Genomic DNA, 16,142 nt, shown 5'->3' on the forward strand with positions numbered 1-16,142 from the left:
GCTGGCAGCTACTTGTAAACAGAGCGTGCATTTTTCTCCAAACGTGGTCGGGGCGGTTCTTTCCTGAAATTCAGAAACATCCTCCACAATACCTTTAAGTACTTCTATCTGCTCATGTGTCAAAGAAATGCCCACGTCTAAATAGTCCAAAGTTGATGCTAAATCTGTTTCAAATGGGCGCTGTTTTTGAGCCAATGCCATCTTTGCAGTTTTTCTCCATTACAGCGCTGAAGCCAAGCACGTTCAAAATCTCTATACAAACATAGACTGCTGCGATTCCCTTTTACAGAATTATTAAGTCCAATGGTAGAGATGTTGAGGCTGGAGTGGAGCGTAGCTAAGCCAAACTGCAGAGTGATACTGTTTGCTACCGCTATGGTTTGTTTAGATTTCTAGGCTATTCAAGCTATGTATTCCAATAGTTTTTCTTGAAGAGACAACTCGTGTCCAAAATGCTTTGGCACAAAAGTTGTGTTGTCCAATTTTCGATCACCGAAACAGAAAGTGAGTAATAAGAGAGGATAGTCTAGATTTTGCCATTGCAATAGCAACATAATTGCTCTTATGTGACACTCAAAGATCATGCATCTTGCAAAATATACAATTTTAAATGGAGTAGATACTGATTGGGTTTTAACCTTGCTCAGAGAATCGAAACAAGCGTATGACCTGACAAATCGCATCTCCTTGCACCAGTAGTGAATTTGTTCCAAATCCAAGGCCGAGTTTAACAAACCCGCTAACAAATGCTGTTATTAGAATTATCACCGACCACTTTTCCAACCGTGAGAAAATCAAAATCAAGTGGAATTGGTTTTAAAGACGAGAGCTGTTTAAAGGTCCCAGTGGTCTACTAGCACTTACTTTTAGTTAATGACATTTTTCCTTTCTCGTTTTTAAGGAACTTTATTCAGCCAAGTAGAAATATTAGCTATTTGGACCATTTCTTCAGGGAATTACATTGATCCAACTCTAAATAACACAAGCTCAGATTTATTTTGTGTAATTAATCTAAGTGTAAAAGGAATTGCAAAATGTGACTTTCGAATATGGTATTATTTTAACTATCTATTTCAGTACTATAATCCATATAATGCATGTATAAAATGTGACAGGAGATCTTTATATGAATCACGTTGCATCATTTTCAACAATAGGTAACTGAAAGTCCTCGTCGAAGACCCATTATTACTTAGAAAACATCTGAATACTTCAAGGTTTGCTGCAGAGTCGTATTAATGTAGGAAAATCATGTCTAACTGTGAATTAGCATTTAATTTTAACAGACATATTTAGTTAGATTCCCATCCATCTGAAGCTATTTTGTGTTTGCCATCTGAATACATCTCCTGTGACACAAGTTTATGATTACTCTTTTTTATGTTACACAAGTTTACAGAGTTCAGGAATTTGCCAGATGTCTGACCCTCTCATTGCTCCTTGATGGAATTTAGCTTATTAGTTTTAAAAGTTAACAAGAGATGTTGCTTGTAGTTGCCTATTAGCATGGACTTCCAAAGCAAAACATAGTCTACTGCAATAGCCAATTAAATTAACAGAGAGGAGTGCAGAAGAAGCATTGCATTAGTGACTAAATCTGCACAATACAGAGCCGACAGCCTGGGAGATAACAGTTTCTGAAATAACTTCAAATACATAAAACAATAGAAAATGTAATATACTTCCATAACAATTTACTCAAATATAAACCTCCCTGGTTATTATTTAACACATTTTATTGTTTTAAATTTCTCTCAAGTTGAAAACTGTGGGCTGCAGGGTAGGAGTAGTTGGTAGCACTCTGACCACATGCAAAAAGGTTGCAGGTTAACATCCAACTGTGGCCTTTCTTTGCATAGTTAGCATGATCTCCTCACACATAGGTTTTCTCCTGGTACTCCAATTTACTCCTAGCATTCAAACCAGGCATTTTGGGTTAATTTGCACGTTTAAACTGCCACTAAGCACGAGTATAGGTGTGACTATATGTACAGACCGTGTGATGGTCCTGTCCAGGGTGTAAGTCCATCTCTTGACCAATGACTGTTGGACATCAGCACCAGTTCCCCTACAGGAAGAATGTTTGAGAGGGAGGACAGGTGGGGGGATGGATCATCTGGTGTGTGTATTTGGTCTTCTTAAAGGCCCAGTGAAGCCTAATTTATACATCTTTGTCTGCATCAGGATGAAGACACGCAATGCCATTATGTGTCGAAGCAAGGGTTCTCCAACATGCCCTCAGAGGAAGACGGAGACATGCCCCAATTTTTAACTATCAGGGGTGGACCTTTAAAGCGCCTGAGCGCCAATGGCGCTAAATTTTCTCGTTGGACGGTAAATACTTGACGACTTACCGCCCGGGTGGCGCCCAAGCCTTATTTGTCATTTACACACCGGCTTTCGCCTACATCATGGCCCCGCCCTGTAGGAAGCTGCCGTTTTTGTTTCGCGCGCGTGAACCTGCGCGCCTCTAGCCACGTACTGCACTTGTACGATTCGTGCACGTACTGCACATTCTAGTTATAGTCACGTGAACTATAAGTTCACTATTAAAGACGAAGTGGAACCACGCTAGAAACACACAAGCACGCAGGGAGATCGCGCCACCACAGGGATGGGATTTCTTGATGAAATCTCCGGCAAAACGCTTTAAAACTGGTGAGGAGAAGCGAGACAGTTCGAAACGGTATGAAGCAGAGAAGCGTGTGCGTAGGTGGAATGATTCTTGGCGGTTTAAAGAAGACTGGAGGCGCAGAGAATGGCCGTGTTCGAGTTGAGCAGCGCCTCGCCTGGAAAACAGGCGAGAGAAGACAAAGCAGCGGGGGGAGTGGCTGAAAGCCGGCGTTTCGCCCGGGACACACCAGCCGCGGAAGCACCCAAAGCGCCGAGAAGCGAATTGCTCACGAAATCCGGCCGCTCCTCAGTTCAGATCAGACGCGCCCCATTCGAGGCGCGCCTCGGCTCAGCTGTAGTTTTCTCAGCTCTTTTCCTCTACGTGTGTGTGTGAGAGAGAGAGAGCGAGAGCGAGAGCGCGAGAGCGAGAGCGAGAGAGAGAGAGAGAGAGAGAGAGAACCAGTTGTTTCTGCCAGTTGAATCTCTTGGATTTTCCTGCATGTGTAGCTCGGGGGTGACGATGGCTGAAGATATTGTGTTAGCGTTCACACTTGTTCAATTTTCAATTTTAATTCTGGTGCCTGTTAGCAGCAGAAACACATCCTCACGTGCTTGTGGATATCATATATTGTATATGAAAACATGACTGTAATAATAAGTAAAGGTTATCAGCTGTAGCTTCAGTGTGCTCATAGGAAACGTGACAAAAGAAAACAAAACACATTTCTCTTTATGGCCTATATAGTTGTCATCATCAACGTAACATGATTTACAGAATACATGTGACCAACTAACATTTCATGTTCAACCACCGGATGTTTGGATCAAAATATGAACCAATCAGATCTTAGATCAGGTGAGAGCCAGGCGTTTCCCGTCATCATCTAGGTTTTGCAGCCGAGGGAGAGCAACTGCAGCGCCTTGCTCCAAAATCTGCGGCCGCCTTGATCTCACGAGGTTATCGTTGCCTACGTATGCATGACGTCAGAGCAAGTCGGCGTCAATTCAGACACGAATCTAACCGGCATGCACCGCTAGCCGATCACCGCTGGTCTAATCTGCACAGAACTGGCTCATCTCGAACACGGCCTATGGCTCGAATACAGCAAAGCGGAGTTGGTGATGTACTGCGTTGTATGCCGGAAGTATGCGACGATAAAATCGAATTTTGTTGAGGGAACAAACAAATTCAAACTTGAATACGTTATTATGTTTGTGAATGTGTACAAAATAAAGGTTTATTACATTTAAAACGGTTCAGTTGTTATTTTGACTCGTTTTGGCAGCTGACCTGCGGGGCCGGTAGTTTCTTGGCGGGGCCGGTAAATATTCAGAGTTACCGGCCCGGCTGGCCGGTTGGTTTTGAAGTTAATGTCCACCCCTGACTATCCGTCAAAAGAGACGGAGAATGCCAGCTTGTGATTGGTCAGGACGCTGCTTCCTGTAAATTTGTCAAAGGCACCGTTTTTGTCTCCTCAAAAAGTAAAAAAATATATTTAGCAGCAGATACAAAACAGATTGAAGAACGCATGATTGTGCAAAAAGACTGAAAAATATGCAACAAGCATTTTATTAGTAGATGGAAAAGACGAGAAATGTGAGTTTAGAGGTGCCGATCACATGAAGAATTGGAGAGGAATGAGGGACAAATGTGTTTGCGTTAAAAGTTCTCTGAGACACATTAGAACAATGTAAACTAGGGCCCGACCGATATATCGGCCGGCCGATATTATCGGCCGATATAGGGGTCATTAACTCTATCGGCTATCGGCCAAAAAGACGGCCGATATGGCCGATATAGCGCTACCTATCCAGCAGATGGCACCAGCTTTATGAACTCATGTTGTGGGCTCCACTCCTCGGGGGGGTGGAGCCACCGTCACAGCACACATGCAGCGGAGCAGCGGATAAGCAGAGACGACGGTAATGAGGAAGTAGGAGGTAAGTCTTCAGTTTTAAGCATATTTGTTGTGTCAGTGGTAAGTTGAACGGTAAAATAAGCAATGACAAAAGTATGTTTCCCCTCAACATGCCTCCTAAGTTTATTGTGTGCCTCGTGGCCTCGTATTGAAAAGTTACCTGAAAAAATAAAATAAATACTGCCGCAGCATTAAGCTCTATGCAGAGCTCACGCTGCTTCCCCTTTAGTCATGCAGGGCAGTAAGTAAGTAACATTGGCCTTTTTCTGGTAGACATTCTGGAATATTCTCAGACAATTTCCTCCGCTCTTCTTCAGCAGTCTTTTCAAACTCACGCGGTTCACCCGCGGCTTGCGAAAAAAAGTAGTGCAGACGCCGAAACTATCGCTGCACGGTGCGGGCGGAGCATGCAGCGCTTCGGCGGCCCATGTGGCCTATAGAATAGGATAACAAGGGCGACGAATGAAGGAGTCCCCGTTTAGCGGCGCTTCGGCGGCACACGACCGTTCTCGCAGCTGAGGACGGGCGAGGGGGGGGTTGGCAACAAAGCAATGAAACGCTGAGCAGGGAGTCCCCCTCCTCTCCCTAGCTGGGAGAGGAGTAGGGGCGGTAATACGAGAAAATAAACATTCCTCTCTGCAATAGAATACATCTATTGTATTTTTCAGCCTTATATTTTACATAAGGCTTATACATTGCCACATACTAATTTAACGTACCTTATTTTTATTTTCCTAATACTGTCGGCTTTGGAAAGGATCAAAACACAAAAGTGTAAAACGCAAAAGTATTTTATTGCCAAAAATCAGGTAGCTAGGATGCTGAAACCAGCAGAGTATGACCGAAACTGAACCGTATGCACTGAGGAGTGAGAGATGACAGAGGACTAGTTATGAGGAGGAGCTATGAGTGGGAGCAGAGGACAGCAGGGGAACATAGGAGCAACTATAAATGAAAATAATTTTAAAGAAGAAAGAATTCTAAAAGGGAAAGAAGAATAACTAGAAAAAAAAACCTGACAACAAACGGAAGACGAATACTAAATGAGAAAACCTTAACAGCTGGGGAACCAAACAAAAACAGAGCCATTGGTTTTGAGCCACAACGTCTGATATCATTTATTTACATGATAATTTTTAAACCTTTAGGTATAAAAATGCCACATTTAATGTATTTTACTTTGTCTTAGTATCAACAGATACATAACTGTACTTTTATGCTGATTATTTTATTACAGATGGAAAAAGAGGGTCGTAGTAAGGTGTGGGCCTACTTCACTAAAGATCCATCTGGTGATGTCATCTGCAGCATCTGCTCATCTTCAGTAGTAGTTTGTGTGTTCTGTTGTTTTTGAGATTGCAAAATAAATCTTTGCATTACTTGGAAACCCTACTGAGTTATTGAGACAGTTCTTTGGTGTGTAATAGAGAAATAAGTTAGCATCAAAAAGGCAGACAATGAAGGGTTTAATCTTAAGAACATTTGTATTTATTTTTTTGTGAGGGAGATTTATCGGCCATTATATCGGCTATCGGCCTTTGTTAAAAGTTTTATATCGGTATCGGCCCCCAAAAAAGCATATCGGTCGGGCCCTAATGTAAACATAATAGTAAATACACTATCGTGTGACTGTAATGACTCTTACACACTAGCATCAGCTCCACTTCGCCTGGACCGGGTTGGGAGTTTTCGCATGTAGGTAGCTTTGAATTCTCCCAAGCACAACCGGACGTCTTTCCAGCCCTCTTCTCAAGGAGCTCTGCCTGGAGCTGAACAGGGTCGACACACACACTGCAGACTGATTGGTTGGCTCAAAAGCAAGCCTACCACAAAGGGGAGCCTCCGATTGGTGGATAGAATCAGCTGGTGGGGCTTCCCGCATGTGCAATGCATTATCATTCTGGATGCTGTGAACACACACACGCACGCGCGGGGCAGAGTAGAGTGGACCCGATGACAGTGTGTAAGTGGCATAATAGTGGCAGGACACCTTAGAATAGCGCTACACCCTCTATTGTCTTGGCAAAGAATTGTTTTACAACAATCCCCAACAGACGAAGTCTGAAGGCAAAACATCTGCGTCAATGCATGTGCGCCTCACCCTCACGGAGCTGACAGAGAAATAGAAATTAGGCTTGAGTCGTAAAAAAAGTGGCTGCTCAGTCAGGTTCTGTTGGAGGTTTCTTCCTGTTAATAGGGAGTTTTCCTCTCCACTGCCGCTACATGCTTGCTTAGTATGAGGGATTGCTGTAAAGTCTAACACAACGAGTCAGTGACTCAATGCAATCGGCTGGGTGTTCTTACATAGGAAACTTTTAACTAATTGGAATAATGACTTTAATTCAGGGCACTGATAAGTACGCTCAAGTGGAATGTTTCCTTTGTAAAGTGCCGTGAGATGACACCTGTTGCGATTTGGCACTATACAAATACACTGAATTAGATGGATGGATGAAAATCCTGCATAATGTTTTTTTTAGCCATATTTGTAGTAGGGGTTGCATGACTTAATTTTTTTTTAAGTCGACAGTCAAGTAATGAAAATCGAGTCGACTTCGACTAGTCGTTGATGAGGTCATACACCTGAAGCGGTGTATGACGTGTATCTCTCTGAAATGAGATCAAATCAGTGCTTCTATGGGTTGGCTCCACTCTGCGCTAGAAAATGTGACTTTATTTAGAGACGTGTCATAATTTCTCCCCAAGCCCCCCCCGATAATTTTTCGATATATTGTGCAGCCCTAGTCGGATGAAAAATGCAAATTTTTTGAGATAGGAATTTGGGGTTTTCATGAGCTGTATGCCAAAATCATCAATATTAGAAACAATAAAAGGCTTGAACTACTTCAGTTGTGTGCAATGAATCCAATATATATGAAAGTCTAATGTTTATCAGTACATTACAGACAACAATGAACTTTATCACAATATGCTTGGTTTTTGAGAAGGACCTGTATTCCAGTTTGAGGTAAAACTTAAAATTTAAGATATATATTTTTAACTCATCAGGGGTGGACATTAACTTCAAAACCAACCGGCCAGCCGGGCCGGTAACTCTGAATATTTACCGGCCCCGCCAAGAATCTACCGGCCCCGCTGGTCAGCTGCCAAAACGAGTCAAAATAACTGAACAGTTTTAAATGTAATAACCTTTATTTTGTACACATTCACAAACATAATAACGTATTCAAGTTTGAATTTGTTTGTTCCCTCAACAAAACTCGATTTTGTCGTCACATACTTCCGGCATACTACCCATCACCAACTCCGCTTTGCTGTACTCGAGCCATAGGCCGTGTTGGAGATGAGCCAGTTCTGCGCAGATTAGACCAGCGGTGATCGGCGAGCAGTGCATGCGGTTAGATTCGTGTCCGACTTGACGCCGACTTGCTCTGACGTCATGCATACGTAGGCAACGATAACCTTGTGAGATCAAGGCGGCCGCAGATTTTGGAGCAAGGCGCTGCAGTTGCTCTCCACCGGCTGCAAAACCTAGAGGATGATGGGAAACGCCTGGCTCTCACCTGATCTAAGATCTGATTGGTTCATATTTTGATCCAAACATCGGGTGGTAGAACATGAAATGTTAGTCGGTCACATGTATTTATTCTCTCTCTCTCTCTCTCTCTCTCTCTCTCTCTCTCTCTCTCTCTCTCTCTCTCTCTCTCTCTCTCTCTCTCTCTCTCTCTCTCTCTCTCTCTCTCTCTCTCTCTCTCTCTCTCTCTCTCTCTCTCTCTCTCTCTCTCTCTCTCTCTCTCTCTCTCTCTCTCTCTCTCTCTCTCTCTCTCTCTCTCTCTCTCTCTCTCTCTCTCTCTCTCTCTCTCTCTCTCTCTCTCTCTCTCTCTCTCTCACACACACACACACACGTAGAGGAAAAGAGCTGAGAAAAGGCAGAGGAAGTGGAGGACACCAAGTAGTTAAAAGAAAAACTACAGCTGAGCCGAGGCGCGCCTCGAATAGGGAGCGTCTGATCTGAACTGATGAGCGGCGAGCAGCGGCCGAATTCCGTGAGCGATTCGCTTCTCGGCGCTTCCGCGGCCGGTGTGTCCCCGGCGTTAAACGCCGGCTTTCAGCCACTCCCCCTGCTGCTCTCGTCTGCTTCCCAGGCGAGGCGCTGCTCAACTCAAAAACGGCCATTCTCTGCGCCTCCAGTCTTCTTTAAACCGCCAAGAATCATTCCACCTACGCACACGCTTCTCTGCTTCCTACCGTTTCTAAATGTCTCGCTTCTCCTCACCAGTTTTAAAGCGTTTTGCCAGAGATTTCATCAAGAAATCCCATCCCTGTGGTGGCGCGATCTTCCTGCGTGCTTGTGTGTTTCTAGCGTGGTTCCACTTCGTCTTTAATAGTGAACTTATAGTTCACGTGACTATAACTAATCGTGCAGTACGTGCACGAATCGTACAAGTGCAGTACGTGGCTAGAGGCGCGCAGGTTCACGCGCGCGAAACAAAAACTGCGGCTTCCTACAGGGCGGGGCCATGATGTAGGTGAAAGCCGGTGTGTAAATGACAAATAAGGCTTGGGCGCCACCCGGGCGGTAAGTCGTCAAGTATTTACCGCCCGACGAGAAAATTTAGCGCCATTGGCGCTCGGGCGCTTTAAAGGTCCACCCCTGCTCTATATGATTGTTAGATTATTTTCCTGTCCCAGCTGTTAAACAATTTTTTTTTTCTTTGAAATTTACAATTTCTCCAACGACGATTTAGCACAAAACTGGGTGTGAACATGAGTGACCAGTTGGAGTAGTGGTGAACCTCAGCTGGGGTCTTTGCATATGATTTAGCATGTTCTAGTGAAAATTACTTTTTGTCAGTATCTTGCCGTTTCTTCTCAAACTCAGACATGTAAGCCAGGTTCATCTGTGACATAACTCTGAACAGGATATTGAGATTTGGCCAAAACACTAGGTCATGTACTTAAAAATAATCTCTAAAACCTTATAAAACAAGACTCAGACGTTCATTTTCAATATATGCATGCTTCATGTAGAAATGAATTCATTACATTGCACGAATGACACATGGATAAAAACCACCTTACATTACCTTGCATAACATGTAGTTTGGGTGCACGGTACTAATGAGAAGTATTTTGCACAACAAAGAGCAAATATTCAGTTGGTGGGCAAAACTGAATTTTTTTTTTTCAAAGCTTCATAATTTTAAGATAATCTTAAAGTTCTATGAAACAGCCAGGTGGCAGGCTTAGCAAAGATGAGAGAGACAGTCACTGCTACACCTCACCTCTAACAGATTACTAGGAGCCAGTCAAGGTTCTCCTCAACACTAATAATCTGAAACACCACATATAAATACCAAGTACATATACTTACTTATGTGATTATTGAAGTTTACAACCAAAGAACAAATGATTCTCCTATTTTCTATGATTATATTCTTGAAGTAGAAACTGATTTTTAAGTAGTTTTAAGAGTCATTTTGATTCTGGTTTGAATAGAATATTATTCTTTTGTCTGAAGAAAGAGAAATTACCAGTTATTTCAGGAAGCCTGGAAAATTCTTGTAGCTACGATTTCATGGGTTTTATTTTCCTTTGAAAGTTAAATAAAAAAATTGGGCATGCCTTAAGACTTTGACCTGGTTTCAATTTAAAACTTGTTTCAACTATTGTGACTGAACCACTGCAGGCGTGTTTTATATTGCATCACGACGGTGTTTGAACTAGTCAGTGTTGTAGATTTAGGGCTGCTCAGCTTTGTATGTTTAAACCACAATCATGATTTTTAATCAACGTTTTGGTCATGATTAGGGATGTATGTAGTTGTAACGTCCAGCAATGGTCAGTTATCACCTAAAAACTGACCTGCATGCCACCGGTCACCGGAAGACATAAATTCCATTTTCTGAGGTGGATTTCACATTCTACCTTCCAACATGCAACAAGGTTCTGCAAACCTTGTTGACATTTCAGGAGGAACACGATGTCAGCCTGTGTTCCCAAAGAAAGCAGTCTTCGGATAACACCGCAGGATTCCTCATGCCTCTGAATAAAGTGACTATTTTCAGCTCATATGTGTTAATCAATCGTGAAATGAATTAACAAATGTTATAAGAATTAATAATAATGTTTTGATTAATCAGTGTTTAAATTAATAAGGTTGATTAATCTGTGCTTGAATTACTGAAGTTTGAAATGACAAGTGAATCACTATTTTCCGACAGCTCACACACAGACATGTGACAATGACAAGGTTAAGCTAATATCATGACACGTAGATATTTTCTTAGCCACAAATCAGAACATCCTGTATCTGAAAAAGGCGTGACGTTCTGAAGTTTGCCTGTGAACACCCCTTAACATGGCATGTCCCGGTTGGCCAAGAATTCATAATATGAGAATATTAAAAAAGAGCTCACTAGACGGTGAGTCAGTTCTAGAGAAAGCTACGGACAGGCCATCCGTAGCAAACCCTCTTTAACCCAAAGTTTCGACAAGCTAAAAGCTGCCTACAGCTAACACAGCAAAACGATTCCTTCAGCTACTCAGAAACAGCTGTTCTGGACGCAAACGATTTCATCTATCTGTTGAGACTCAGAAACATCTCTGGACTGGAGAGTCGGTGCTGCGATTAATCTGCCAAACCTCGGTGCCCAGCAGTCATCCGACCTCCCTGACCTCCTGATCCGTGAAGAGGGTCTCCAAAGAAAGGGTGAGGTAGACACACAGATTGTGTCTGATGCCGTTTTGATAAGAACCAAATTCATAGCTTAATGCAAACCAAATGATTTTCACCCAGAACTCAGTTCTTCTAGATACAAGGTTCTGATGAACACACACCATTAAATCACCACACATCACATCCTCTTAAGATTCATCCAGCGCAGTCATCTTAATTAACTTGTCTTGTTTTAATTTATTTAGAAAATAAATTTCTTATCTTTTACAAACCTGACTCTGTCTGAATTGAGACGATGTGTGTAGGTCCCTGAAAAAGCAAAGAATCCTAGAATCTTCTGATTAAACATCCAAAGACCAAGCAGGTTGATATTCTACATTTATATAGACTATCACAGCTTACTGGTCATAAGTAAAGGTAATATATTAAGCTTAAAAGCAACAACATTTATCACTCTACATAGTTAACCAGGTAATTGTTGTTAATGTAACCAGGTAAAATAGTTTTGCCCGGTTAACTGCTTCAAGTCCTTCTGCCATGCTTGGAATTTTTTTGTGCCACTAGAGGGCACTGCTATCAAACTGTGTTTAGTGGGCAACCGCAGAAGAAGAAAGGTGCTCAAACATGAAGTGGTAAACAAAGAGCACTTCTTGGGAGGTGTTTATTCTTAGTTATTTCGTTGTTAGAACACAATAAGCCTCACATCAAGGCGCTGAGCCTGGCTGAACATGGTGCAGCAAACTGAACCGAGACCAGCAACAGCAGGAATACCTACCATTTGACATGGATGGCTTCTTTACTCCCCTCTCAAACCACCTACCTTCTCTGTATTTCTATTGACCACTCTTTAAATATAATGACCGAGTACACACTCACACACTAACCCCTAACCCTGATGAACACATTCTTGTTCCAAAACCAATCACAGAGATCACAACCAGCTACTTTCACCAATATGTTGTGTAATTTGCACACGGATTCCAAATAAGATGCGAAGCAGATTGGCTGAAATCCTTCATAAAGAAAAACCTAAATAGACTAGAAACCCTAAACTTATTCAGAAGTGACATTTTAAACATGTACATGAATCACATGTGAGACTTGTAGCTTTTTTTTTCTTACAGCTTGCATAAAAACAAAAAAACTTGGAATTTTAACATTTTTATCAACTGGAAGAGGCGCCGTTTGCACTTATGTTCAGAAGCAAAACACCAGTGAGTATTTTAAATTGTGACAAACCATTTTCCAATGTTGCTTTGGTTCCTACAGCAACCACCAAATGTAAACACATGAGGTTAATCACGTGTACATGAGAGTCCCACAATAAAATTAGGCTTCTTTGTCTTCAGTTGGAGCCATTAGGCTTTATGAATACTTTAGCTAAATCCTTAACACTTACCATATAATATCTGAGGTAGTTTAATAATACAGCGAGCATTTTACAGTGCATGTTGGAACACCGACTTCAAGGCTCGTTAGGAGCCGTCACCTTTGACCTGTGCTTGTTCGTTTCTTTTACCTTGAGCGATGGCTCTGGACTCGAAACTCTGCAGCTCCGTGAGTAAACATTTCCTCTCCTTCGGGTGAAGGCGATAAATAAACTCTTTGGCCCTTGTGGGTGAGTTTAGCGGCTCCAGGGGCTCGTTCCTCGCATGTGTTCCCATCCAGCAACCCGGCGCGTGTCGCCCTGTCCCCGGCTGCCTCTGGGTTGTTACCGGAGATTCCCTTGGTCCCGACGGTAACTTCTGCGCACCGGCTCGGAGAGCTCTTTGTAGGCAAGCCCTAAGCATCGTGCCGTAATAAATAATAAAGTCCGTTTATAACATGTAAAACCTGGTTTACTTGAGTCTCCTTCGAACGGAGGTGCGCCGCCGCCTCTCTGCTCCAACGAGGCTGGCACTCGGGCTGAAAGTTGGTCGCTGGTCGGTCCTAGTACTATAATTCGACGTCAATGAAGCATGAGTTGACGACTTTCTAAGCCTCTCTATGTAAAACGTGGCTCGAACTCCACGCAGTCGAACATCTTATCTTCTCGTGCTGTCCGAAACGGTCTCATGATCTTCTGACACTCGACGCTCCGGAGTTGGGCACATGAAGTTGAAGCTACAACCAAACACAGCTGAACAACCAAGTCCGCCGAGAGAAACCGGAAACTGTCGGTCCCATCTTTCAAAATAAACCTAGCTGTTTCCGGTCACGCTTTTCGTATTAAAGGTTGAATATGATGTCATAAAATGCTCCATTATATATATATATATATATACCCCCACGGGACGTTTAGAGGTGTGTAGAAGGATGGTACAGTATTTCATTTAAAAGTTATATTTCCATTTAAATAAAAAATCAAATTTTTATTGGGATCAGAATCACACGTGATTATGTGTTGCATTCTGGGATGTGCACAGACATGTTGATGGTCTTACTGGTGTAAACAAACCATGAAAACAAACAATGTTGCAGAGACGAAACCATATGTTGCCGAGAAGAAACCAAATTGGGAGAAAGGAAGTGTTAAACAACATGTTAAAAACCCAAAAAGGATGCAGAATATACAGGGATACATTAAATAAATACGTCAGGGACCAGTTTATGAACAGAATCAGCACTATAAAAAGTTTGGATCCAGATGAAAGACCCAAGACTGGAGCACCGACGACAACTTGTTGCCACCGCAGTTCTGCATAACGGACATTTTCAGCTATTTTGTTGGTGCAAGCGGATGTAAATGTCTGGATGAGAGGTAAACTTTTCATTTGCTGGTTTTTCTAGTAAAACAATCAAAATCGTCATTCCATAGAAGTGAAGCGGGAGAAGTTGTGTTGTGTGTCAGTGCGCCCGAATTAGCTTACCGGTATGTGTGTGTAGCCTACGTGTGTTGTGTGTGCGTGTCGCAGTTGAAGGAAAGAAATGATGTATTTAAAAAACGACGTACACCATCTGTAACTTACAAGAATGAAAATACTCTGAAGGTGATGTTTGGTCACCTTACAGCTGTGATCCAAGCAAGCCTCCAAGCAGGAAAATTAGCCCGTTTTCCCTCGCGATCATGTGTTGCACTACACAACACAGCAACTATTTACCATGGTTGCGTAATATTGCCAATCATATGAATAATAGATTCAGTTAAGCAGCAAGAACGATATTAAGCGCACTGTTCACAGTAGTAAAATGCAACAAGGGTCCATAGGCTGCCAACAGGGCGGCCGCGTGGGTGATGATGACACAAGCCCTATTTTGACAGGCATGAAATTGAGTTTATGTTAGCATCTACCAGCCAATTGAGGGCACCAGTGTGGGTTGCCAAATACAGTACACAGTCCGCTTGGCACATCAAGGCTAGCACTTTGGAAAATGGCAGATTCAGTAAGTCAAGCAGCTGATTCGGAGCCCAATAGATGTTCTAACATTAAATACTCCATCCATCTTCTTATTCAGAGTCGGTTCGTGGGGGCAGCAGCCTAAGCCGAGACGCCCAGACTTCTCTCTCCCCAGCTACTTGGGCCAGCTCTTCCGAGGGAATCCCAAGTCGTTCCATGGCCAGCCGAGAGACATAGTCCCTCCAGCGTGTCCTGGGTCTTCCCTTGGGTGTCCTCCCAATTGGACGTGCCCAGAAAACCTCACCGGGGAGGCGTCCATAAGGCATCCTGACCAGATGCTCGAGCCACCACAACTGGCTCCTCTCGACGTGGAGCAGCAGCGGGTCTACTCCGAGCCCCTCCCGGATGACCGAGCTTCTCACCCTATCTCTAAGAGAGAGCCTAGCCACCCTGTGGAGTAAAACTCATTTCGGCCACTTGTATCCGTGACCTCGTTCTTTCGGTCAATAAACATTAAATACTGTAGTAAAAATAGACTTATTAGTAGAAATTAGCCCTTACCCTGTATGATTTGTCACTGGACATGGTGCTGGCTGGTCACTTCACATATGTGCAGCAATCTTGGCCTTCTGGAAACCATATTGGTGCAACTACAACCTCCACATACTAGATGTCGCTATGGTGTTTGTGCTCCACAATCAACCTTTAAACAAACGTTTTAAAGGGACTTTACTTTGTATATATGTCGATGGACTTTACGGAATTTTGAATTTTTATGCTCGTGATTGCCCCCTCAGGCCAAATGCGTAACAGCAGCTTCAAGAGGAGGCTTGTGCACGAGGCGTGCATGCTGTACATGCACACTCCTTAACGAAAATAACAGCTGAGACAGTCCCTTGTGTGTGTGTGTGTGTGTGTGTGTGTGTGTGTGTGTGTGTGGCCCAGAGGACAGAGGACAGGAGAACACACAGCTAAATAATTAAATAATGTGGTTCTGTACCTTTCTCTTCAGCACAGCCGACAAAGGTTTATGATGGGTCAGTCCTCCTGCATGCTCAGATCATTCCCTTCCCTTGGTTGAAAAATTGTTCCAAAATGAAAGTTGAACCCACATCTTTTTTACCTGTGAATTCAATGCCGTACGGCGAGTCTCAAATAAAAATGTGGGCATCTTACTGTAAAAAAACATATCATTAATGTAAAAAATAATCTCTAAATAAACTATGTTCACATCCAGAATCAAACCTGGGTCTTCTGCACGAAAGCCCGCAGTCTTATTAGACGAGCTAAACCACCAGTGACATCTTCTGTATCTGTAACATTTATATTGTTGATGACAGCTGAAACAACGTTCAAAGAACGGTTCGGAGGGCTATGCCTGAGCGTGAACGTGCGTGAAGCAGCCTGCTCGACCCGAGCATCTCTCTTTTTCTGTGATTTTACAGAAAAACAGGCAATCACAGTAAAAATGCCAGGGCTCATTCTACAGGACCAGGGCATTGCAGGAGAATGTATGAAGAAGAAACTTATTATTTCTATACATGTTTTGGCTGTCAAACTTCCATAATGCCCCTTTAATTTAATACAAATGGAAGCCCATTCCTGCCACTGATACAAAAATTCTTGTATCTCATTGCTGACGTGGCTATCTCA

At 42.9% G+C, this 16,142-nt stretch overlaps 1 protein-coding gene across 1 annotated transcript in view; it reads right to left on the reverse strand.

The window, feature by feature from the left end:
* Positions 1 to 13,325, reverse strand: part of tmem65 (transmembrane protein 65) — a 66,168-nt gene extending 52,843 nt beyond the window's left edge. The window contains exon 1 of the mRNA XM_015973336.3: positions 12,692 to 13,325. Within this exon, the coding sequence (XP_015828822.3) occupies positions 12,692 to 12,962 (271 nt within the window). The 5' untranslated portion in view covers positions 12,963 to 13,325. The remainder of the gene's footprint in view (positions 1 to 12,691) is intronic.
* Between the last annotated feature and the right edge of the window lie 2,817 nt (positions 13,326 to 16,142).

The sequence above is a fragment of the Nothobranchius furzeri genome, chromosome 19 (assembly GCF_043380555.1).
Source record: "Nothobranchius furzeri strain GRZ-AD chromosome 19, NfurGRZ-RIMD1, whole genome shotgun sequence".
In the NCBI taxonomy this organism is placed as follows: domain Eukaryota; kingdom Metazoa; phylum Chordata; class Actinopteri; order Cyprinodontiformes; family Nothobranchiidae; genus Nothobranchius; species Nothobranchius furzeri.